Source organism: Vulpes vulpes, chromosome 7 (genome assembly GCF_048418805.1).
Source record: "Vulpes vulpes isolate BD-2025 chromosome 7, VulVul3, whole genome shotgun sequence".
NCBI lineage: Eukaryota > Metazoa > Chordata > Mammalia > Carnivora > Canidae > Vulpes > Vulpes vulpes.
The window spans coordinates 91,056,206-91,082,647 of NC_132786.1; the positions used below are offsets into that span (position 1 = coordinate 91,056,206).

The 26,442-nt window shown below is 35.6% G+C and overlaps 1 protein-coding gene across 14 annotated transcripts in view; it reads left to right on the forward strand.

The window, feature by feature from the left end:
* Positions 1–26,442, forward strand: part of PHF14 (PHD finger protein 14) — a 230,488-nt gene that overhangs the window by 49,511 nt on the left and 154,535 nt on the right. For all 14 annotated transcript variants that reach the window (XR_012002675.1, XR_003235791.2, XM_072764412.1 and 11 more), the window contains 3 exons: positions 1,472–1,631; positions 6,642–6,753; positions 9,674–9,811. Coding sequence is in view for 12 of the 14 variants with exons in the window: in XM_072764412.1 (XP_072620513.1) it covers positions 1,472–1,631; positions 6,642–6,753; positions 9,674–9,811 (410 nt within the window). In the remaining 2 variants the exon portion in view is untranslated. The remainder of the gene's footprint in view (positions 1–1,471; positions 1,632–6,641; positions 6,754–9,673; positions 9,812–26,442) is intronic.

The window sequence follows — 26,442 nt, forward strand, 5'->3', positions numbered from 1 at the left end:
CTGCATTAATTTTTTTTCTCTTTGGGATATTTTTATCATGAGGGTAGTGTCTTCCTTTCTAGAAGAAGAGAAATAATATGAAATGGGTCAAGTGTCATCTAGGAAAAAGAAAACTATTTAGGAGTCATGACTATTATAGTCATTATTGTAAGTCATCAGGAGTTGGGCATGGTTTTTAATAGTCTGGGTGAAATTATTTCTTAACTTTTTAGTTGTCCTTTATTCGATTCTATATTTATCAAGTACTGTGTTGGTGCCAGTGCATTTTTCTTGGTGTTTTATACATGATTTTCTTCATCCATGATAATGAATGTGACATCACTTTCTAGTGAGTTTTGTCAGGTACTCAGAGCCTCATTGGCACAGAGTTCATTGGCTAAATTGAGTTTCAGGAATTCTAATGAGAACTTGATCTTCCCAAAATGTTGACAGTGATATTTTGCTTGAATTTTCTGTTGGTGTGCATGTTTGATATGTGATGTTCTCTTTTTAAACTAAAAATCAAGGAAACTCTTTTTGATTTTATGAAAAGTTTAGACAGATCTGGAAGCCTAAATAGTAACTTTAAATATAATTTGTAATTGCAAACATGTATATTTACATTGATAAGGAAACATTTTGCTTTTAATAATTGAAAGATAGTTGAAGCATAACATGACCTACTCTAAAATGTAAAGACCTATGCTAACTAATCTTAAACAAGATTTGTTTGCTTTGAAGATCTTTAAAATTTTTTACCACATTTTCTGCGTAAAAATTTAACTTCTCTCAGAATACTGAGTTAAACAGAAAAAGTAATCTCTTATTAATTTCAGTTGTAGATAAATTTTTACAGAAGATAGAATTACAAATGTTTAAAAAGATCAAATACCTTCTAGAGCTAGATGTTGGCTCAGTTGTGAATAGATCTCAGTTTGTCTAACTCTAATCTGAACTATTCTGATTGTCCTATAGCCTTAATTTATGTTTGTGTGGGTTTCTGTGTGTATTTTTCTCTTATTAATACTTTGTGTTTATGGTTACATGAGTTTGTGTTTTATCTGCTATCTCCAAAGTTAGAGACCTTTTTGGATGTATGTTTGTTTTACATGAGCATGGTCTTAAATTTAAGTGTCCATTACAGAAGCAGCTCAAAAAATATTAATCTGTAGTTTCTAGATGCAGTCTGATTTATTTTTAATGAAAATTTCTATTTTTTTGTAATTTTTTAAAGAATTGTACATTTTTCTACTCCTGTAATGCTTCTACTCCTGTAATGCAAAACTATTTTAAAATATCATTTGTTCCATTGTGCATACCATGGTACATGAAAAAGTATTTTTATAAAATGATTTCATTTACATGTTTTGACTTTAATATTATTCTTATAAACCATTTGTTTTTCAGATTTGTTTCTACATTTTTTGTAATTTTATAAATATGAGTTTAAAAAAATAAACTTATTTATCATACTTTTTTTTTTTTTTTTTAGGTTGCTATGGAGTTGATGGAGAGAGTGACTCTATTATGAGTTCAGCTTCTGAAAACTCCACTGAACCTTGGTTTTGTGATGCCTGTAAATGTGGTGTTTCCCCTAGCTGTGAACTGTGTCCTAATCAGGATGGAATTTTCAAGGAGACAGATGCTGGAAGGTTGATGTCATCATAATTCTGATGGATTAATATGCCTGCTTTATAATGTATCTGCTTCTAACTGTTCTAATTTTTTCAGATACACGCTTTTGTTTGGTTGTTTCTTTTTTTTTTTTTTTTTTTTGGCATAGAGTGAATGGACAGTAGGCTACATATGAGGGGAAGAAGAAGAAAAGACTGTTTATTGATTATCTGCATTTGCCTTTATAGCCATAGTTCCATTTAAACCCAATAATGACTTATGATGAGACAGGTGCTAAAGTTTTCCATTTTATAAGTATAGTACCTGAGGTTCCGATCATTAAGAAATTTTAATTTAATCAAGGCACAAGATGGTGATTAGTCAAATTTGAACCCAGATCTGTCTGACTTCAAAAGTATATCGGGAGACAGAACCCATATGTAGTTTTAAAAGGAGAACTTTAATTTACAGAATTAATAAGCTATGATAAGAGTAACTGTGATATAAAAGAATAAAAGAATTCTAAGGGATACCCTAAGGCTGAGGAAGAGTATCCAGGGAATAACAAACTTGGAAGACCCCTCCCCCAGGCTGGCATTCAGACTTACTGGAGAGGGTGTAATTAATTGCAGCCTACTGGATGGCAGAGTTGCTTGCTATTTTGCCTGGGCCAGAACTTGTCTTTAGTTCTTGGCAAGTGGATGTCTAGGCACAAGGTGCAGAGGGAACTGGGGCACCAGTGTGTCATCTGGAATGTGTGGTGTCTGTGTTAAGAAGGCCAGAGGAAAGGGATACTCCAGGCTAGGTTGCAAGGTCACAGAGTCAGTAGTTCATGTATGTGGCTGGAGCAGAGCACTGGCAGATGCCCTTCTTCATCCTTGCTAAGATGTACTTACCTCCTACAGTGCCCTCTACCACTTCTACTAAGACTGCTAAATATCATGCTCACAATAAAGGAGAAATGCTGAAGGGGTTTTGTCCATTATTGCATAGCAGATATTTAAGGTGGATTTGGAGCTGAGAGGCAGTAAATTGATAACTGGCACAAAGACCTATGTTTTTTCCTCCCTCCATTCACACTCATCTTTATTATTACATTTGAGCAATTGTCATCATAATAGTGTTGATATTTTTCATGTTTTTGCCCAAAGACTACCATGTGGGGATGGGTGATTAAGATTTAAGAGTAGTTCCTGACCTCTTTTATTTTATGGATCACTACCTACCCACCTTCCCCACCCTCTATATAAGAGGAGTATTAAAATATATTAAGTTTTATTTTATGATATAACAATATTTCAGTATTTTTTTAAAAAAACATTTAATATTAGGACAGGAACAATGTAATAGCCTATACAAACTTTCAGCATTATTTTCCATATTTTAACATTGAAAAGGATAGGATACATTTTATCCCAAAATAAAAGATAGTCTTTAAAATTTAATACTTATTACTTTAGTAAAGTCAAAAAGTCAAAAATACTTCCCTCAGTTAGTGGAGAGGCCCTTAAGAAATGTTGCCATACAATCATGTTGGGATAGCATAGAATCTGTCATGGAATATTGGAGAACCCTCTGTGTTGATACCTATGAAAAAATGGCTGAAATCTTAACTCTTCTTCCTCATTGCACGTCCAAAAAGATGAAATAAAATACAAGACATTAAAATTATTTGATGTATTGACATGAGTCTTTAGTCTGTATCATAGACATGGGCATTATTTCTTGTTTGGACCCAGATTTAGGGATTTTAGTACAGCTTTAAAAGTGTGTGCTTTCAAGTTGGACTCTCTATATTTTGAGTTCTGGATTTTTTTATTTTTTATTTTTTATTTTTTTTACTGTGATTATAGGCATGTGATTTAACCTCTTAAAACTTTCTTAAAACTCATTTATCTTGAGAGGATTAAATGAGGTGACTTATAAAACAATAGTTTCTGGAGCATAATAAGTGGTTAATAAATGTCTCCATATTTCTGCTGCTACTTCTGCTGCTACTAGTGCTCTCTTATTATTGGTATTATACAACATTTCCTTAAGATAATTGTAGAGTACCACCTGCATAAATTCCTTCTGGTAACTACTTATTCCTTAGAGTTGAAATTTTTGGTGATAAATTGTGGTGAATAAGTAAGACAACTTTGGAAAACACAAGAGAACTTGTTTTACCTCTTGTTCATAATTTGAAAGTTTATTGAAAAACCATAAGGTACCTCTTCATGCTATTATAATCCACAAAATAAATTGTAAAGAGGGGCCTCTTTAATTAGATTCACTGAGAAATATTTTTACTGACACCTATACAGTATACTGTGGATCTTACCTATACAGATAGTTCCCTTGATGGTACAGCCTGGCAAAAATTCTTTTATAGTATTTGAACGTTTTATTTGCATTGATGCACACACTCATCTATAGGCTATGGTAGAAATTAAAGGTCTTGATGAAGTTTGAAGGATATAGTTGAAGCTTGATATACTTTGATTCAAGGCAAAAAAAAAGCCAAGAAGATTTGACAAGCCATTTACTATTCTAGCTTTAAATGGTAAATAGGAGGGCAGGGGAGAGAATAATGTATGGAAAGAATGAAAAAGGTTTTGAAAGTGACATATCACATGGGCTAATTAGACTTTTTACAATCTGTTTCTAATGGGAGCTGGAAGTTCTTCATAGAAAATGATGTGATTTAAAGTGAGAAAACCATCAGTACTTTCTGTCATTGCATTTTTATTTCATTCCTTAGGAAGAGTGTTTTACCTTGTCTTAAGTGGTCTTGTATAAACCCAATTATGGGAAATTTTAGATAGACTTTAATCCTTAAAGATTGCATGCCCAACATTATGCTCCAAGTACTTCACATTACATAATTATAACTTCCAAACTGTCTTTGTGGTGCTCTGTTCTTGGTAGTCACTTAATAATTGATTACTGAATGAATAAATGAAGAATGAAAATAACATAATGGAAGTGGATTTATTTTACCTATTAAAAGGCACTATAAATACAACACATTTCAAAAATAAATTTGATTAAGATATTTCCTGTTCTGAGTCCTTGATTAGTATCCACTTAGTTTGCTATATTAAAATATGTGAGTTTAAAAGGATATATTAATAGTTTCTCTGCTAGAATGACAACTTTGGCTCTTCATTTTTTGGTGGTTTTATGTGGTGCCTGTTTTCTGTTCCTTTCACCAATCAACATCTACCTTATAGTTCCAAGCAAAATGGACGTCAAAGTAGCAAAGAAAATTATTCCTTTTTGATTTCTCCATTTGTCTTAATTACAGAGTTCTTGAGTGTATGCAATTAAAAAAATGCACAAAAAATTATTTGCAACAGGTATTAAAAAGGACCAAAATTGTCTCAGCTGTTTGATATGCATTTTAATAAAGACCCAAATTGGCATCCTCACATCAGTGGTTGGGGGAAATGATACACTTGTGTGCCAATCACACTGAAATGGCAGTTCAAATCTGTAGTACTTGCATGACTTGTACTAAAACATTTTCGGAAGGTCAGTATGAGGCAAGCAGCCAGCTGTTGAGTTTATCAAAGATAAACTCCTACAGAGTACAGTGGCATTTAATACACCAGTGGAGCATGAAAAAACTGTGCAAATTAAATTGAGAAAGCAGCTGCTTGTTGAAGATGTGTATCTTTATATTGAACTCCACAGGCTGTGTTTGGGGGAGGTTAGATTAAAACATTCTACCAAGAAAATCTCAAAATCTTGGATTTTCTTCTCAATAAAAAAGATAATTTTTAAAGATTTGTCACTGCTTTCCCCAGTGCCTCTATAAAATGATTCTTAGTCTTATTCTTTTAAAATTTATGGTGTGTCACAAAACACAACCATGTAGCAATCATAGCCTCTTAGACTGTAAAGCGGAATTTGTTGTTAATATAGTCACAAGGTTAAGAGAGATTTGCTGTCTCATTTTTACCTTATAGTAGTGATATAGATCTGTTTAAATTTCAAAATCCAGTGATCCCATATATTTTGTGGTTGTAAGTAAACAGAAGGGGTTCCTAATGCATTTCAAAAGTTTCAGTGCAGCTTTTAAAAAATAGAATCAACTCCCTTTTTAGTGTACTGAAATTTTGAGCATTCTTTGTTTAGTGTTACACATCATTCAGACTTAAAAAAAATACATGTGGGGCATATAAGTTGTAGTACAAGGGTTATATGGTGAACAGATAATGTGAAAAGGACTTATATTATTATAACTGTTCTGGATAGTCTTTTGTTTTGTTTTGTTTTTTGTAAACTTATTTTTTATTGGTATTCAATTTGCCAACATATAGAATAACACCCAGTGCTCATCCCATCAAGTGCCCCCCTCAGTGCCCATCACCCAGTTGCCCCCACCCCTAGTTCGTTTCCCGGAGTTAGGGGTCTCTCATGTTCTGTCTCCCTCTTTGATATTTCCCACTCATTTTTTCTCCTTTCCTCTTTATTCCCTGTCACTATTTTTTATATTCCCCAAATGAAAGAGACCATATAATGTTTTGGACAGTCTTCTAGAATCAGTTTTAACCTGGGAAGAAAGAAAGTCAGGATGAACACCAAAATTGTTTTAAAGTGTTCTGAAGGGCTATCCAACAGCTTTTAGAAAAAAAGTAGCAAGAAAGAACAGTTTTACCTAATTACTACAGAATTACTTCACAGTCCTTAAATTAGATCCTTACTTCTCAAATGCTTAAAACAATGAATGTGAATATCTTTCCACACATAAGAAAATAATCTTTAGTTTCATTTGAATAGTGGTTTTGTGCAAATATTTTAGAATAACAGGTAAGTGCAAAGTACAATGAATTTAAGTGAAAGGCAATTATAGTTGTAAAGTCTTAGCTTTGGCTAAGCTGCTAGAAAAGTAATGCTTATTGCAGTTGTCCTTATTCCATATTCTTTAGTTGTGTGAGATCCTGAGATCTGACCATAGAATTCTTTCAGTAGTTATTAGAGATGGCACACATTTTATGTGTATTTTCCTCTTGGGCATTTTATGAAAGGATTTGATAACAAAATCATATTTTCTCTTGTAGGTGGGTTCACATTGTTTGTGCCCTGTATGTTCCTGGAGTAGCCTTTGGAGATATTGACAAATTACGACCAGTAACACTAACAGAAATGAACTATTCCAAATATGGTGCCAAGGTGAGATGAAGTTTTCTTGATTGTCTAAAAGAAAAATTTTACTTGTTTATATGGCTTTTTATTCATTTTTGAGTACAGAAATGCTTATTAGTAATTGTACTACTTATAGAGCAATTAGGACTAAATCATTTATTATTGATAGTAATTTTCCCAGAAAGCCAACCTGTGGGGTAAAATGGTAATTGATACTGTTGCTATTTCTGTGGCATTTAGCATACTAGGTCAAATCAAATACAAACTTAATTTCTGACTTTACTTTTGAAGTGGAATTTGCCAAAATAATGAAAAGAGTATAAGAGGCACCTGTTATTTTACTTAGACTTCAAGGACTGTTATTTTTTTGTTAATGACTACATAACCTGTCTAGCAACTGATTCTCAGCCTCAGTAGTTTATAAATTGGTTTTTAGGGATGCCTGGATGGCTCAGCGGTTGAGCGTCTGCCTTCGGCTCAAGGCATAATCCTTGAGTCCCGGGATCAAGTCCCGCATTGGGCTCCCTTCATGGAGCCTGCTTCTCCCTCTGCCTATGTCTCTGCTTCTTTCTCTGTGTCTCTCATGAATAAGTAAAATATTTTTAAAAAATTGGTTTTTATTGCTTGAGCTTTGGGATTATAAGTGATAAAAATACAGTTATTAATTTAAACTTATTATATGGTTACTACAGACATCCCTGTCATGTTAGAATGATGTAGGCACTGATACGTTCTCTTCCGTTGCTATCTTTTGGGAAATAGGGAAGGAAGACTCTTGAATAGCATTAGTAACACCTTACGGTGGGGTGGGGAACTTAAAGATTCTTGAAAAATCCTGATATTGAAAATTCAAGAGTTTGATAGTTTCTGCTGTTACATCCAGAATATCCTCTTTAGGTTCTAACTACCACCTCCATCGCTCTCCCTCCAGCGTCCCTCCAAAACTCTTGTGCTTTAGTTTGGGTAATTCCTGTTAAATTTTCTTATTATCATATTATCTCTCTGATGCCTTTAATCTATAGTTTAAAAAAAATTAATATGTCCATATTTCTAGTTTCTGGCAGGATTAATAAAAATTACCTATTCCACCATTGTTGGAAGTGAAAGGGACTACTTTTTGATAACTGCTTGATTAGGAAGTGGAGTAAAAAAATGTGTATTCTCTAGCTCATCTGCAAAATTAAACAGTGATGTGAATTATGACTGGGACAGCTCTTCTGGACCTATGTATCCATTTCCTAATCCTGGTTACTTTCTCCCCTGTATTCTCAGTTACTTAGTTTCCCAGCATTTTAAGTGTTTCAAGCAATTGAGAAGATTCTCTTTTTTTGTTAGATTCTCTTTTTTTTGTTAAATAAGACTTTATTGTCAGGGAATTTTTCCTTGTATTCATTCTGAAATCCCTTGATCAGCTATACCATATTACAATGAATTAGTTTGGGAACTATCCTGAACAATTTGGTTCTGTTTGCACTATTGTCATTCTTGAAATAATATAATTTCTCCATTTCTCTCTTTCCTTTCCTCTCTCCTTCTGTTTCATTCTTTCACTCTTTTTTGTTTTCATGTTTAGATTACTATTTGCTCATATTTTATACCATACACCCTCTACTGTTATTGGGAAAAAAAACAAAAACCCTTAACCAAGCAGTAGAGTATCAGGATTTGGGTGTCTTTTCACATCTGTATTGAGTCCTGTTCTTGCTGTTTTCATTCTTTGCTGATAGGTCAGTTTGTTGCTGTCTACCTAGCAGGTAGTCACTGACTGTTACAGTGTGAGAGTGACATTTTTAGTGTCTATTGAAACTTTTTAATTTTCTTTTTGTGTTTTCCTTTTTTATAATTTACTTAGAATATATTTACTTTAAACAGTTCTTTAATCGTCTGTTGACAATCTATCACAATTTAGCAGGTTTTTCTTTTTTCTTTTTTTTTTAGCAGGTTTTTCTTTTATGAAGATTACTCTTATTAGAGTAGTTTATATTTTAAAACTAATTTTTTTTCTTTCTGTGGTTTGGATAGTGAAAAGCATAAATAAAATTGGGGGGATTGGAAGTAATTTCAGTAGTTTAAATTTCTAGTTATATAGTTTTTTCTTTGTGTTCATAAAGGATATAAATAGTTGACTGTAACATGTCCCAGAGCAAATTGTTTACTTAAGATTACTTTTAATTCACTTGAAAGATACTTTAAAAATGCATGATTTCTTTGGCTGCAATTTCTTGGTGAAAGAAATTGGTGAATTTTCTCTGATTTACTGGTGAATTTTCTCTGACTTATTTTCTTTCATTATCCAAGCAGTATTCTATTCAGATCAGTGTAGCCTAGTGTTTTTTTTTTTTTTTAACTTTTATTTATTTATGATAGTCACAGAGAGATAGAGAGAGAGGCAGAGACACAGGCAGAGGGAGAAGCAGGCTCCATGCACCGGGAGCCCGATGAGGGATTCGATCCCGGGTCTCCAGGATCGCGCCCTGGGCCAAAGGCAGTGTAGCCTAGTGTTAAGAGCATGGACTTTAAAGTAAGATTACCCTGGTTTGAATACTGATGTGGCAGTTATTTTTTTATGTTATTTTGAGCAGATTTCTTAAACTGTCTTCACCTCAGTTTTCCTGTGTGTAAAATGAATATAATACCTCTTCTGCTTACTATTGTGGAATAGTGTAGCAAATGGTTGCATATATTAGTATATGTAAAATGTTTAGAATAGTGCCTAGCACATAGTAAACCTTCAAATTATTATTACTGTCATCATTATTGTATCAATGGAATTTTGGTTCATTAGAACCATAGAATTTTTCATATAAACATCTTGCCTATAATTATTAATGTTTCTATTAATATGCTGTTGATTCACTATTTGTATTTTATGGATGCATTGTATGAGAATGAAGTCTTGTTCTGGAGATATTTTTATTCTGAGAGTTTTCCTATTATTCCATTATAGGAGTGTAGCTTCTGTGAAGACCCTCGTTTTGCTAGAACTGGAGTTTGCATTAGCTGTGATGCAGGGATGTGCAGAGCCTATTTCCATGTGACCTGTGCCCAGAAGGAAGGTTTGCTTTCAGAGGCAGCAGCAGAAGAGGTAGGTTTATTTAAACCCATCATTGGTGAATATGTTCATAAGGCATTTCATGACTCTGTTATGTCCTACACAACAGGTGTGCATCATAAAAGAAATTAAGCTTATTTTAAGTCCTTGCCTAGAACACTGGACTAAAATTTCAAAAGTAAAAAAATATATGAGTTTTTTCATTTTTAAAGCTACACGTTTGGAAGATATGTTAAAATTTTATTGTGAGTCTGACAGATAAAATGAAACATAATCCAGGTTGTTTTAAAACATTAAAATATCAGCGTCTTGGATAACCTCACTCTATTTCTATAAATAAAATCACTCTATTTCTATAAATAAACTCTGTCTTCAGTATCTGTATTTCTGTCTCTTTACAATTTGTTTTTAAAGATTTTATTTATTTATTTATTAGAGAGACAGAGTGAGAGGAGAGAGTATGGGCAGGGGGTAGAGAGGGAGGCAGGCTAACCTGACCTGGGGCTCAATCCCAGGACCCTGAGATTATGACCTCAGCTGAGTGCAGATACTGAACCAATTGAGCCAGGCACCCAGGTGCCTCTTTACAATTTTTTTTTAATTTTATAATTTTCCTCCCAGGTTTATTGGCTTTTTAGGTTAAGCAGTAAGTTGTTTTCCAAGTGTGTTTTGGGAGCTCCTTAATGTTCTTTCAAGGGATCCATGAGGTTAAAACTATCTTTGTAACAATATGAAAATGGTATATACATTTTTTTTTTACTCTTAATTCTCTCATGAGCAATAGTGGATATTTTCAGAGATTATATAACATAGCAATATAACATACTGAATGGGAAATAGTTTTGAGAATTTAGCTCTCTTTTATGTGAGCTATCTAAACATTAAAGAGATGTGCAAAGATATAAAACAGTACCATTCTTCTCACTTAGTTTGTGTGTAAACTATAGTATTTTTAATAAATAAAAATGTCATTTATCTTAACATAATGAGATTATTTTAAAATGAATAAATATATTAAAATTTTATTATTTTAATTTCCAAAAAGGGACTGTCTATAAATGTAACTCACATAAGCTTTTTCAAATCTCCAATAATTTTTAAGACTTCAAGAGTCCTGAGACTAAGTTTTGTTGATTCTTTAAGTTCTTTATGTAGACAGGTATTTGGATGTTTTGCTTGATAATTCTTACTGTCTATTCTTGGTATATCTAAGTCTCTTGCATTCCTTCTTTTACTGGCTAAATTTTCAGTGTCTTATAAAAATATTTATTATATTGGGTCTTTGTCCTAGCTCATTTAATTCATAGACAGGAATCAAGTGAAAAAGATAATCTGATGAAAATTTGTTGTGTAGATTTTGAGGGATATAGTTTTTGAATAAATGAGTTCTACAGCAGTTATATGTTGGTACGGGGTTTTGTACCAGTCTCTGATTCTGATGAATTGTACTTTGATTAATGATGAAGGGTACTGGGTAAACATTGAACATTTTCACAGCTCTTAGGCAGAGATAAAGGTATAATTAATTATATAATAGGGCTGTGTGGATTATTAGTTATGACTACAACTCAGAATGGTGGGCAGAAGTGCAGAGGGGCAATACAACTAAGATTTAGAAGACCAGATAAATCCCAAGAATAACTAAGTCACAGAATCTGAAGGTTAAGGGTATTACTGTACTTGTAGAAAACTGAGCTCTGCCATCAGGAAGCCTCCTTTGCAGCCATTTATTTTATAACTTATTGAGAGCTTTACCTTTTATACTATAGCAGCTTGGGTTCATTTGTATAGCCCCATTCACAATTTTTTGGGAGTAGACAGTAGCTAAGGAAAGTTGGAGTGCTTGGGTGGCACAGTCAGTTAAGGGTCTGACTCTTGGTTTCAGCTCAGGCTGTAATCTTGGGACCATGAGATCAAGTGGCTACTGGCTCCACTCAGCCCAGGGCATGCTAAAGTCTCTCCTTCCTCTGCCCCCTTCCCTGCATGCTTATGCATATGCATATATGCACTCTAAATTAAATAAATCTTTAAAAAAGTAAAAAGAGGGGCATGTGAGTGGCTCAGTTGGTTAAATATCTGCTGTCAGCTCAGGTCATGATCTCAGATCAAGTCTCACATTGGGCTCCTTGCTCAGTGGAGAGTCTGCTTCTCCCTCTGCCCCTTCCCCTACTGGTGTGCATGCTTGCTCTCTCTCTCTCTCTCTCTCTTTCTCTTTCTCTTTCTCTTAAATAAATAAATAACTTTAAAAAAAAGAAAGAAAGGAAAATGTGTGATAGAGCCATATACAAGACAGTGAAATTTAGTATGGGCTATAGGGATTTGGAGAGAGTATCTAAATGTCTAAAGGTATTCAAATTCAAATGAAACAAAACACAGTATTAACTAAATAAATAGTTCACATCTGTGATCTACATGTCTATATCTCTGAGCTTAGCTGGGGAAATTTACAGAGGAAATTGAAATAAATCAGGGTATGGAAACTGGACCTGAGGCTTTTTCCTTGTCTTGCTGCCTCCCTTAATTGATTAGGTAGGAATTCTGGATGCTAGAATAATAAAATATGACTTTTCTCCACATTTGCTGCCTTGTTAAGTATACTTTTTTTTTTTTTTTGCGGGGGGGGGGGGAATGATTTACAACATATTTGCATGTTTCTGGTATTTTGCTACAAATACTTAACAGAATTAGAAAACTAAAAAGACTTCTGAACAATATTTTAAAACTCAGGACTTTTTATGAATCTATATCAATGAGGTTTGCTTTTGGTAGTAATCATGCTGTTAACAAGTTCTTGGCTACTTCTTAGGGTTGTACTTCTATAGACTAAGATTCATGTAATATAATAGCATATTTAATTTAAAAACAAATTTTTAATTAAATTAAAACAGATCTATTGTTTGTGGGGATATCTTCTGTTTTACTTATATATGACATTCTAGGAAGCCCCCCCCCCCCTTTTTAAAAAGACTTGTTAAGTGAGATTTCTTCTTAATGGCTGTTTTATTTTATTATTTTTTTTTTAAAGATTTATTTATTTATTCATGAGAGACATAGAGAGAGAGAGGCAGAGCACAGGAAGAGGGAGAAGCAGGCTCTTCCCAGGAAGCCGGTTTTGGGATTCGATCCTGGATCCTGAGATCATGCCCTGAGCCGAAGGCAGATGCTCAACAACTGAGCCACTTAGGTGTCCCTTAATGGCCAATTTATATAGGCAATTTCATCCAGTGACATCATAAACGTTCCATATTCTAATGACTTCTGACATAGTACTTTATCTCATTGGTGAGGATCCATTTGAAGTTTCTTCTTTCTGATCCACTGCAGATATTTCAGATTATTTATAATATTCAAATCATGTTATAACACATTTATTATTAAAACTGAGCAATAGCACAGGTTCAGTTTTGCTGACTGAAATTTATGTGATTATGTTTCACACCAATTAGTTAGCCTTAAAGTTACTTGTATTTTATGTAAAACATGGTCGTTTCTTCTGTGATAAAGTATGAGTCGTTGCACTCTGTTATCATGCAGAAAATTCTCTTTGAAACAATATAAGATTATAGATTTTTTTAAATAATAAATTTATTTTTTATTGGTGTTCAATTTGCCAACATACAGAATAACACCCAGTGCTCATCCCGTCAAGTGCCCCCCTCAGTGCCCATCACCCATTCACCCCCAACCACCGCCCTCCTCCCCTACCACCACCCCTAGTTTGTTTCCCAGATTTAGGAGTCTTTATGTTCTGTCTCCCTTTCTGATATTTCTTACCCATCTCTTCTCCCTTCCCTTCTATTCCCTTTGACTATTATTTATATTTGCCAAATAAATGAGAACATATAATGTTTGTCCTTCTCTGATTGACTTATTTCACTCAGCATAATACCCTCCAGTTCCATCCACGTTGAAGCAAATGGTAGGTATTTGTCATTTCTAATGGCTGAGTAATATTCCATTGTATACATAAACCACATCTTCTTTATCCATTCATCTTTCGATGGACACCAAGGCTCCTTCCACAGTTTGGCTATTGTGGACATTGCTGCTAGAAACATCGGGGTGCAGGTGTCCCGTCGTTTCATTGCATCTGTATCTTTGGGGTAAATCCCCAATAGTGCAGTTGCTGGGTCGTAGGGCAGATGTATTTTTAACTCTTTGATGAACCTCCACACGATTTTCCAGAGTGGCTGCACCATTTCACATTCCCACCAACAGTGTAAGAGGGTTCCCTTCTCTCCACATCCTCTCCAACATTTGTGGTTTCCTGCCTTGTTAATTTTCCCCATTCTCACTGGTGTGTGGTGGTATCTCATTGTGGTTTTGATTTGTATTTCCCTGATGGCAAGTGATGCAGAGCATTTTCTCATGTGCATGTTGGCCATGTCTGTGTCTTCCTCTGTGAGATTTCTGTTCATGTCTTTTGCCCATTTCATGATTGGATTGTTTGTTTCTTTGGTGTTGAGTTTAATAAGTTCTTTATGGATCTTGGAAACTAGCCCTTTATCTGATACGTCATTTGCAAATATCTTCTCCCATTCTGTAGGTTGTCTTTTAGTTTTGTTGACTGTATCCTTTGCTGTGCAAAAGCTTCTTATCTTGATGAAGTCCCAATAGTTCATTTTTGCTTTTGTTTCTTTTGCTTTCCTGGATGTATCTTGCAAGAAGTTACTGTGGCCGAGTTCAAAAAGGGTGTTGCCTGTGTTCTCCTCTAGGATTTTGATGGAATCTTGTCTCACATTTAGATCTTTCATCCATTTTGAGTTTATCTTTGTGTATGGTGAAAGAGAGTGGTCTAGTTTCATTCTTGTGCATGTGGATGTCCAATTTTCCCAGCACCATTTATTGAAGAGACTGTCTTTCTTCCAGTGGATAGTCTTTCCTCCTTTATCGAATATTAGTTGACCATAAAGTTGAGGGTCCACTTCTGGATTCTATATTCTGTTCCATTGATCTATGTGTCTGTTTTTGTGCCAGTACCACACTGTCTTGATGACCACAGCTTTGTAGTACAACCTGAAATCTGGCATTGTGATGCCCCCAGATATGGTTTTCTTTTTTTAAAATTCCCCTGGCTGTTCGGGGTCTTTTTTGATTCCACACAAATCTTAAAATAATTTGTTCTAACTCTCTGAAGAAAATCCATGGTATTTTGATAGGGATTGCATTAAACATGTAAATTGCCCTGGGTAACATTGACATTTTCACAATATTCTGCCAATCCATGAGCATGGAATATTTTTCCATCTCTTTGTGTCTTCCTCAATTTCTTTCAGAAGTGTTCTATAGTTTTTAGGGTATAGATCCTTTACCTCTTTGGTTAGGGTTACTCCTAGGTATCTTATGCTTTTGGGTGCAATTGTAAATGGGATTGACTCCTTAATTTCTCTTTCTTCAGTCTCATTGTTAGTGTATAGAAATGCCACTGACTTCTGGGCATTGAGTTTGTATCCTGCCACGTTACCAAATTGGTGTATGAGTTCTAGCAATCTTGGGGTGGAGGCTTTTGGGTTTTCTATGTAGAGTATCAAGTCATCGGCGAAGAGGGAGAGTTTGACTTCTTCTTTACCAATTTGAATGCCTTTAATGTCTTTTTGTTGTCTCATTGCTGAGGTGAGGACTTCCAGTACTATGTTGAATAGCAGTGGTGAGAGTGTACATCCCTGTCTTGTTCCTGATCTTAGGGGAAAGGCTCCCAGTGCTTCCCCATTGAGAATGATATTTGCTATGGGCTTTTCGTAGATGACTTTTAAGATGTTGAGGAATGTTTCCTCTATCCCTGCGCTCTGAAGAGTTTTGATCAGGAATGGATGCTGTATTTTGTCAAATGCTTTCTCTGCATCTAATGAGAGGATCATATGGTTCTTGGTTTTTCTCTTGCTGATATGATGAATCACACTGATTGTATTATGAGTGTTGAACCAGCCTTGTGTCCCAGGAATAAATCCTACTTGGTCATGGTGAATAATTTTCTTGATGTACTCTTGGATCCTATTGGCTAGTATCTTGTTGAGAATTTATGCATCCATGTTCATCAGGGATATTGGTCTGTAATTCTCCTTTTTGGTGGGGTCTTTGTCTGGTTTTGGAATTAAGGTGATGCTGGCCTCATAGAACGAATTTGGAAGTATCCATCTCTTTTTGTCTTTCCAAACAGCTTTAGTAGAATAGGTATGGTGGTATGGTTTCTTCTTTAAACGTTTGATAGAATTCCCTTGGGAAGCCATTTGGCCCTGGACTTTTGTGTCTTGGGAGGTTTTTGATGACTGCTTCAATTTCCTCCCTGGTTATTGGCCTGTTCAGGTTTTCTATTTCTTCCTGTTCCAGTTTTGGTAGTTTGTGGCTTTCCAGAAATAGGTCCATTTCTTCTAGATTGCCTAATTCATTGGCGTATAGCTGTTCATAATATGTTTTTAAAATCGTTTGTATTTCCTTGGTGTTGGTAGGGATCTCTCCTTTCTCATTCATGATTTTATTAATTTGAGTCTTCTCTCTCTTCTTTTTAATAAGGCTGGCTAATGGTTTATCTATCTTATTAATTCTTTCAAAGAACCAACTCCTGGTTTTGTTGATCTGCTCCACAGTTCTTCTGGTCTCGATTTCATTGAGTTCTGCTCGAATATTTATTAACTCTCTTCTGCTGGGTGTAGGATCTATTTGCTGTTTTTTCTCTAGCTCCTTTAGGTGTAAGCTTAGCTTTTGTATTTGAGTTCTTTCCAGTTTTTGAATGGATGCTTGTACTGTGATGTATTTCCCTGTCAGGATTGCTTTTGCTGCATCCCAAAGAGTTTGAACGGTTGTATCTTCATTCTTACTAGTTTCCATGAATCTTTTTAATTCTTCCTTAATTTCCTGGTTGACCCTTTCATCTTTTAGCAGGTTGGTCCTTAACCTCCACATGTTTGAAGTCCTTCCAAACTTCTTGTTGTGATTTAGTTCTAATTTCTAGGCATTATGGTCTGAGAATATGCAGGGGATGATCCCAATCTTTGGGTATCGGTTCAGACCCAGTTTGTGACCCAGTATGTGGTCTATTCTGGAGAAAGTTCCATCTGCACTTAAGAAGAATGTATATTCAGTTGAGTTTGGATGTAAAGTTCTGTAGATATCTGTGAAATCCATCTGGTCCAGCGTATCATTTAAAGCTCTCATTTCTTTGGAGATGTTGTGTTTAGAAGACCTATCGAGTGTAGAAAGCGCTAGATTGAAGTCACGAAGTATAAGTGTATTATTATCTAAGTATGTCTTAACTTTGGTTATTAATTGATTGATATATTTGGCAGCTCCCACATTCGGGGCATATATATTGAGGATTGTTAAGTCCTCTTGTTGGATAGATCCTTTAAGTATGAGATAGTGTCCCTCTTCATCTCTCACTATAGTCTTCGGGGTAAATTTTAGTTTATCTGATATAAGGATGGCTACCCCTGCTTTCTTTTGAGGACCATTTGAATGGTAAATGGTTCTCCAACCTTTTGTTTTCAGGCTGTAGATGTCCTTCTGTCTAAAATGAGTCTCTTGTAGACAGCAAATAGATGGGCCCTGCTTTTTTATCCAGTCTGAATCCCTGCGCCTTTTGATGGGGTTATTAAGCCCGTTCACGTTCAGAGTTACTATTGAAAGATATGAGTTTAGTGTCATCATGATATCTATTCAGTCCCTGTTTTTGTGGATTGTTCCATTGGACTTCTTCTTAAAGTGGAATTTTAAGAGTCCCTCTTTAATATTTCTTGCAGAGCTGGTTTGGAGGTCACATATTCTTTCAGTTCCTGCCTGTCTTGGAAGCTCTTTATCTCTCCTTCCCTCCTGAATGAGAGCCTTGCTGGATAAAGTATTCTTGGTTGTATGTTTTTCTCATTTAGGACCCTGAATATATCCTGCCAGCCCTTTCTGGCCTGCCAGGTCTCTGTGGAGAGGTCTGCTGTTACCCTAATACTCCTCCCCATAAAAGTCAGGGATTTCTTGTCTCTTGCTGCTTTAAGGATCTTCTCTTTATCTTTGGAATTTGCAAGCTTAACTATTAGATGTCGTTTTTATTGATTTTAGGGGGGGGATCTCTCTATTTCCTGGATCTGAATGCCTGTTTTCCCTCCCCAGATTAGGAAAGTTTTCAGCTATGATTTGTTCAAATACATATTCTGGACCTCTGTCCCTTTTGGCGCCCTCGGGAACCCCAATTAAACATAGGTTTTTCTTCCTCAGGCTGTCATTTATTTCTCTTAATCTATCCTCATGGTCTTTTAATTGTTTGTCTCTTTTTTCCTCAGTTTCCCTGTTTGCCATCAACTTGTCTTCTATGTCACTCACTCGTTCTTCCACCTCGTTAACCCTAGTCGTTAGGACTTCTAATTTGGATTGCACCTCATTCAATTGATTTTTAATTTCTGCCTCATTAGATCTAAATTCTGCAGTCATGAAGTCTCTTGAGTCCTTTATGTTTTTTTCTAGAGCCACCAGTAGCTTTATAATAGTGCTTCTGAATTGACTTTCTGACATTGAATTGTAATCCAGATTTTGTAACTCTGTGGGAGAGAGGACTGTTTCTGATTCTTTCTTTTGAGGTGAGGTTTTCCTTCTAGTCATTTTGCTCAGTGCAGAGTGGCCAAAAACAAGTTGTATTTGGAAAAGGAGAAAAAGAGAGGAGAGAAAGAAGGAAAGAAAAGAGAGAAAGAAAAAAAGGAAGAAAAAAAGAAAGAGAGAAGAGAAAGAGAAAGAAAAAAAAGGGTGGGGGAAGCAAACAAATCAAAAAGCAAAAAAAAAAAAAAAAAAAAAAAAGAACACGAGGGAGTATCTTCTGATTCTGTATACTTTAAGTCCCTTGACTTCCCCTGGAACTTGTCTGTCTAGCTGGTCTTCTGGGGGAGGGTCCTGTTGTGCTGATTTTCAGGTGTTAGCACTTGGGGGAGCTGCTCTGCCCCCTGCCTGGTGCAGGGCTCAGTGGGGGTTGTTCACCCCATGAGGCCCCAGGAGGTACAACCGCAGTGGCGGCGGCAGCTCTGGAGCCCTGGAGTCAGCCCCGGCAGTAACTCCTGGGCTCTCCGTCTGCAGGGCCTGGAGGCTCTGGGGGCGGGGCCGCTGATCTGCTCAGCTCGGGGCAGGAGCGTCCTTGCTGTCCTGGGCCCTCCCGGCCTCTGCCTGTCCCGGGGGAGGCTGGATCCTGGGCTATGTCACGGCGCCCTGTGCTCCGGGGCCTGCGCTGTTGGATTTCCGCTCTCGGCTGGGCAGCCCCCTCCGCGGAGCCGCCGGCCGAGCCCCTCCGAGCTGCTCCCGCGTCAATGGGTGCACGTGCTGCAGCGCTTCAGGGAGCTCGGCGCATTCTCCCCGGGGCGCAGGTGCCTGTTAGTGTCCCAGGGAGCCCGAGGGCATCCCCCCCCTCCTGGGGTTCTGCTCTAACTCTCTGCGAGCCCCTTTCCACTCGTGAAGATTGGTGAAACTCCTGCTCCTCTGGGACGGAGCTCTCCTGTCCTGGGGACACTCGCCCTGGCCTTAGCCCGGCTCCTCGCGGGGGTCTCTCCCCCTTGGATGCCTTTTGTTTCCTTATTTCTTTTTTCCCGTCTTCCTACCTTGATAGAAGCGCAAACTCTTCTCACTGTAGCATTCCAGCTGTTCTCTCTTTAAATCTCAGGCCGAATTCGTAGATTTTCAGGATGATTTGGAGGTTATCTAGGTAATTTCGTGGGGACAGATGACTTGGGGACCCTACTCTTTCACCATCTTGCCCGTCCCTTGAGAACAATTTAATAGAGTGGTTTCAGCGTTCATATTCAAACAGTGGTCTCTGCATGTGCATCACTCCAGAGCTTGCTAGAGATAAGAAACCTCAGGCACAATACAGACCTACTGAATACATCTGCATTTGAAAAGGAACCCAAGTGATTTTGATGCACAGAAAAGTTTGAGACCCCCTTGCTTGGAATGTCAAGATTATAGATTTTATGGATAATTTTTTTCCTGTTACCTTTGACTTAATGGACTAAAATCATTCATGGATTAAATGACAAGGGCACAAATTAGATCTGTAGTTATTGAACTGATGCCTTAATATTGCTGGGAGGATCAGGATTGGTAGGAATGAGCTCTTGGTGGATCAAATAATTTTTCATGAATTCATCAAGAAGTTACATTGCTTAAAATTAGACATTTTATGTGAGATCTTCAGTAATACCTTTATGTGGCAGTTAGGCATTTGGTAATTTATATTTTTATTTAAAAAAGTATTTAGTGTTCACTTTATGACAGTCAGATGACTATTTCACATTGTACGTTTAATCTATCAGTAAATCTGTTAAGCTGTGTCTTCAGAATATATTTAGAATATATCCACTTCTTAATAAATCCATCACTATTGTCCTAGTCCTGTAATCCTTTGTCACCTGAATTAATATAATAACATCCTAACTCTTCCCTTGTTTTTCTTTGCCTTTTAAGGATAGAGGGTGACAATTTTTTTTCTTTGAAGAGCCAGATAGTAAATATTTTCGGCTTTTTGGACCTGTGGCTTGTGTCACAACTATTTAACTTTGCCATTGATTGTGAAAACTGTTTAGAAGAAATTATAAATGAGTAACTAAGGCTGTGTTCAAATAAAACTATTTCCAAAACAAAATGGGCCCAAATTTGGCTTCAAGTCATAGTTTGCCAGTCCTTTTCTAGAGAGTAGTGGATCTTATCAGGAGCAGCTAATATTGTCCCAGTAAGTTCTAAGTCAGATCTGGTCACTCATCTGCTCAAAACCCCTTCTGTGGCTTCCCTTCTCGTTCACAGTAGAGGCCAGTTGTTTGTTGTTGTTGTTTTTTTTAAAATGATTATAAAGCTCTGTGTGATCTGGGTTCACATTCCCTTTCTGACCTCATCATTTCCCCTCATTCAATCTCCCTGGTCTTTTCTCTGCTCCTGAAATGAGTTAGGTAAGTTCCTATTTTTCCTTGTGTGGGCTGCCCTTCCCTGTTATATTTGCCTTACTGGTATTTTTCTTTTGTATTAACCTGGGAATATTGATGAGCCAAGTTTTTGGTACACAGAGTTTTTTCCCTTAGTTCTTAATGCTAGGTATAACTGTGAGTTTGCTTATTAACTTATTTGGTTTTTTTGTTGTGATTTTGTTTGTTTTTATCTTTTGATCCCCTTTACCCATTTTCTCATCCTTCTCCCTCTTCCTCTTACAACCAGTGGTCTGTTTGCTCTGTGAGTTTTTTGTTTTTTTTTCTGTGTTTTGGGTTTGTTTGTTTTAAGATTCTACATATAAGAGTGATTATGTCAGTCATATTTGTCTTTCTCTATTTGACTTATTTAACTTATTGTGATGTTCTTGAGTCTATGTTGTCACAAATGGCAAGATTTTACTTTATAAGGTTGAATAATATTCCATTATATAATTATATCACAGTTTCTTTAACCATTCACCCATTGATGGACACTTAGGTTCTCATATCTTGTTTATTATAAATAATGCTGCGATGAACATAAGGGCGTATATATCTTTTTGAGTTAGTGTTTTCATTTGCTTTGTGTAAATATCCAGAAGTGGAATTACTGGGTTGTATGGTGGTTCTACTTTGAAATTTTTGAGAAACCTCCGCACTGTTTTCTCTAATGGCTGTACCAATTTACCTTCCTACCAGTAGTGCACACGGGTTTCCTTTTCTCCACATCCTCACCAGCACTTATTTCTTATCTTTGCGATAGTAGCCATTCCAACAGGTGTGAGGTAATATCTCATTGTGGTTTTGATTTGCATTTTCTTAATGATGCTATGTCTTTCATATACTGGTTGGCCATCTGTATATCTTCTTTGGAAAAGTATTAATATATTCTGCCCATTTTAAAATCAGATTGTTTGAATTTTGTTTTGTTTTGTTTTCCTATTGATTTATTTGAGCTCTTTATGTATTTTGGATATTAGCCCCTTATTAGATATATGATTTACAGATATCTTTTCCCACCCAGTAGATTCCTTTTCATTTTGCTCATGGTTTCTTTTGTTGTGCAGAATCTTAGTATGATGTAGTTCTACTATTTATTTTGCTTTTGTTGCTTTTGCTTTTCATGTCAGATTTAAGAAAACCGATGTTGAAACCTTTGTCAAGCATTTTTTTGCCTGTTTTATTTCTAGGAGTTTTATGGTTTCAGGCCTTATGTTCAAGTCTTTAATCCATTATATAAGATTTTAGGTTTCATTTCTTTGCATGTGGCTATCCAGTTTTCACATCATTTACTGAATAGACTATTCTTTCCCATTGTATATTTTTGGCCCCTTTGTTATATATTAATTGACCATATGTGCATGGATTTATTTCTGGGCTCTTTATTCTGTTCCATTGATCCATGTGTTTTATTATGTCAATATGATACTAATTTTAATTATTGTAGCTTTGTAATACAGTTTGAAATTAAAGTACATGATGCTTCTAGCTTTGTGTTTGCTTATTAACTGGTTTACTTTTTATCTTATGGATATAATTAATTATGTAACTATTTGTATTAACTCTAATTTTCTGGAAATTTCAGAGCCACATTTGGAGTCTAGTATCAATATGCATGGGGCCTTCAAGATATGTTTTGGCTGTTCATGTTCTTGATATTGCATCTTATCTAGGCTTTCAGCAGGAAGTAATAGAACATTTACCTGCAGTGGTCTAATAGTAATGTAGTAACTCTCTCATATGACAGGAAGTGTCATACCTGGGCTTTGCCTTTTTGTAGTATTACCCCCTCTTCTTCTAGATTCTCTCATTAGACTGGGATTTGGCTTCTCAGTCATCCTTTCTTTCCTAGGCTTTATTCTCACAGACTTTTGACCCCATCAGGGGGGTTGAGTTAATGTTGGCTCATTTACTTTGTGTTTTTTAGGGAGTTAAATCAGAACATTGTTTAGTCAAGGTTATTAAGTTATTTTTGATTTAAGGTACATTTAATGTCAGAAGAATCACCTCTGAGCATTAAAGTCTGAACATTAGTGTGGCTTTAGTATTTGTTATTCATGAAAAGGAAAAACAGTCTACATTGAAAAAAAACATCCCATAGACTGAATGATATTGGGTTTATCTTTTATCATCACAGCTCCTAGATAGTTCTGTGATCTTATACAGAACTTTAAGGAATAGTCTGTATGTCTTCCTTCATCTTACTTTTCCTACCCATTTTACTTTTCCTATCTTTTTTTCCTCATTGCACTTTTCACTCTCACCTCTTCCCCCACCATAGTCCTGACTTAATTTTTAAAATTAATAATTAAAACTTAATTAAAAGTATCTTATACTCTGCATATTTTGATAACTACTCTAAATCCTGTTTTGAAGAATATAAGTGGTAACCTGTTAGATTAATATACATCAATTCTGGTATTGATAAAGGGGTTATATCATTATTTTTTGAATTAATTTTTTGAGACCAGTATTGGTACCTAAATTGGGATGCCTACCATGAGATTGTATTTGTATCTGTACTATAAACCACAGTTTAAGAAATAATTTGGAATGGTCCAACTAAGTTTAAGAAATATAAAATATAGTAATAATTGAAGATAGATCATATGTGCTGAATAGAATATTAGTACTTTCCAAAAACTGATATTGGATAAGATTAGCTTCAGTTGCAGAATAAATTAACCCGTTTATATATATATATATATATATATTTTTGGTTAAATGGATGCAGTTAAAAAATGAAAAATAGAATTGATACTTTTAAAGTCTTAATATGATCCTTTAATCATATCTATATTTTTGTGCCATAAAGAGCTTTATACCTAGTGCCTTTGTAAAATCTGATGCCAAAGGATAATTTTATTTTCTTGGAAAAAGCCTTATTTTCCCATTAGCTAGGTTGGTATTTTTTTTATATATAAAAGGCAAATATAAAGATAACGTTTCATGAGGAGTAAAAAGAAACTATATATTTTAAAATAAATTTTATAAGAAATACTAAAGACTATAAATTTAGATTTAGTTCATCTTGGTTTTAGACAGTCTACATGAAATGTATAGAAGTGGTTTTAAGAATTAAAAAAATACTTAAGTCATAAGAGGAGGAAAGAAACAAGTGATGCATGCCAAATGGGGGAAATTTACCTTCACAAAAGAGATCAAGTTGAAGTTCTTAGATAGAACCTGAGTGCAAAGATATCAACAAAGCTAAGTTGGTTACATTCAGGTACATTCAAGAAATACTACACAGCTCCAGACATAGTTTTGTTTATGGTTCAGAAGTATGCAAAGGACAAAATATGTACATTATTAAATTTATTTTTCTCTTTTAGTATCTAGACACCAGGCATTTGGGTATTGAATTTGCATTTAAAGATTTCATCTATATAACATCTTAAGAAATTTCAAGTACTAGAATAAGAAAGAATTCTTGCTCAAATTTATTATTTTTCTTTTTTGGTCTTCATTTTCTGGGAGTTTCAGATTTGAGTACAACAGTCTTCAAGAAATAAACCACAATTGTATGATATATAGGTTAATCTTAAAATGCCTGTAAGAGAACAATTGGGGGCTGACAGAAATAAAACTCAGGAAGCAGTTGTGGAATATGAATATATAGTCCTTATTGAATTCGTGTTCTAAAACCCGTTTAGAAGTGGCCTGTACTTTGCTTGTCAGTGAAATTTATATTCAAAATAACTTCATAACACTCAGTAAAGTCAGTCGTAATTGAGGGCCTATGCATATGTGCAAGGCACTAAGCTAGTTATTGGGGTGGAGAAGTCTGTCAAGGAGCGTAAAGAAAAGCTGAATATTGTGCCTTAAAGCTAGGTGGGGATAAACAGTAAGCACAGTGAAATATTAAACAACCATACAGGATAGTATTAAAAGATGTCACAAGTGTCTACTATGGATAAGAACTGATGTAAATATAGGAAGAAATTTCCCTGAAAGAATTAGAAACTTCAGCAGGATTCACCTATTTCTTTTTACCTTATCTATCTGATCTTTAGCTATTTAAGGATTGCAAATTAATGTGTTCTGTTGTCATTTACTCAATATATTTATTCAACAAATATATTGACCTATTCGTATTAGGCATTGTTACAGACTGTATAGAGATGGCAGTGAACAAAACAGATAAACCATATGCTCTCTAAGGTGGCTTACATTTGAGTGGCACGTGGGAGAGTACAGAAAGTGGAGAAGTAAGCAAAAAGAAAAAAAACGAAAGGATTGTAATAAGTACTTTGAAAAAATACAAAGCAAGGCAAAGTATTTAGAGAGTAAGGGAGGTAGGGTAAGAAGAGCTCCATAATAGGTGACATTTTATGAAAATAAATAAGGAAGGTAGTAGGGAACATATATTTATTTGAGAGGAGAGCATTATAGGCAGAAGGAACAGAATATGTAGAGACTGAGATAGGAACATGCTTGGTTTGAGGATTAAGAAGGAGACTGATATGGCTGGTACAGAGTTAGGGACTAGGATTGGTAAGAAGGGAGGAAGGAGTCATGGAATATAATGTTGGACTTGGAAGAACACGGAAAGGACTTTGGAATTTTACTGTGAGATGGAAAGCCATAAGAGTTTTGTATAAAGTACATGTGAACCTACTGATGTCTAAAAGGATCACCAGTAATTGTATTGAGACCATAGGGAGGCAAGGGTGAAAGTGAAAGTAGGGAGAGTAGTTAGGAATCTTATTGTAACAGGTTTTAGGGTAGAGGTAATGAGAAATGCAAGGTTTTGTACGTATTTGCTGATGTGTTGTTTGTAGAGTATTATAGAAAGTGAGAGATCACAGGTAGCTTCTCTTTGACCTGAGTTCCTAGTAGAATGGAGTTGCAGTGTAGTGAGATGGAGAAGACGTAGGAAGAGTGGATTTGTTGCAGGAGAAGGGGAAATTAAGGATAGTTTTGGACATGTTGAGTTCAAGATGCCTATTCGACATATTAATGGAGACAGGAAGCAGATAGTTGGCTAGGAGGCTGGAGTTTAGGGAAGCTAAAGATAGAAATTTGGGAGCTCTCAGAGTATAGATAGTATTTATGGAAAAATGGCTAGATGAAAATACCTAAGGTATAAGAGTTGATGGAGGTGAGAAGAGGTCTGATGATAGTCATAGGGCTACTTTAGCATTCATGGTTGAGAAAATAAAGTGGAATCTACCAGAGAGATCAAGGAGTAATAGTGAGGTGAAGGAGAATTAAGAATAGTATCCCAGCGATGTTTGAAAGAAGTGAGCACTGAGCAAGATTAAGGTTGAGAAATGATCACTGGATTTGGCAAAATGAAGGTTTTATTCCCTGGATAGGAGCTATTGGAGTGGTTGGTAGTCATGAAAACTTGGGAATGGAATAGAATTAAAGATAGCTAATATAGACAAGTCTTTATAATTTTCCTTTAAAGAGGAGCTTAGAAGCTGACCAGCATATGGGAGCCCAAGAAAGATTTTTAAAGCTTTTTAAAGAAGATAATTATGGTGTGTTTTTTATGTTGCATGCTGAAATATCCTGAAGGGAGTGAGTGATCAGTGGAGAGAAGAAATGTAGGAGAGAGGTGAATTGCTGGAGGAAAGAGAAGGTTACCTTAAACAGGAACAATAGTCAATTTATTCTAAGTAATAGGAGATTCGGCAGAGGATATGGAGATGGATGCAGACAGATTGATGTATGTATGTAGTGATGGGAGGAAATGGAAGTTGCCTTTTTTTTTTGCTTTTTTCCTCCCTTCCC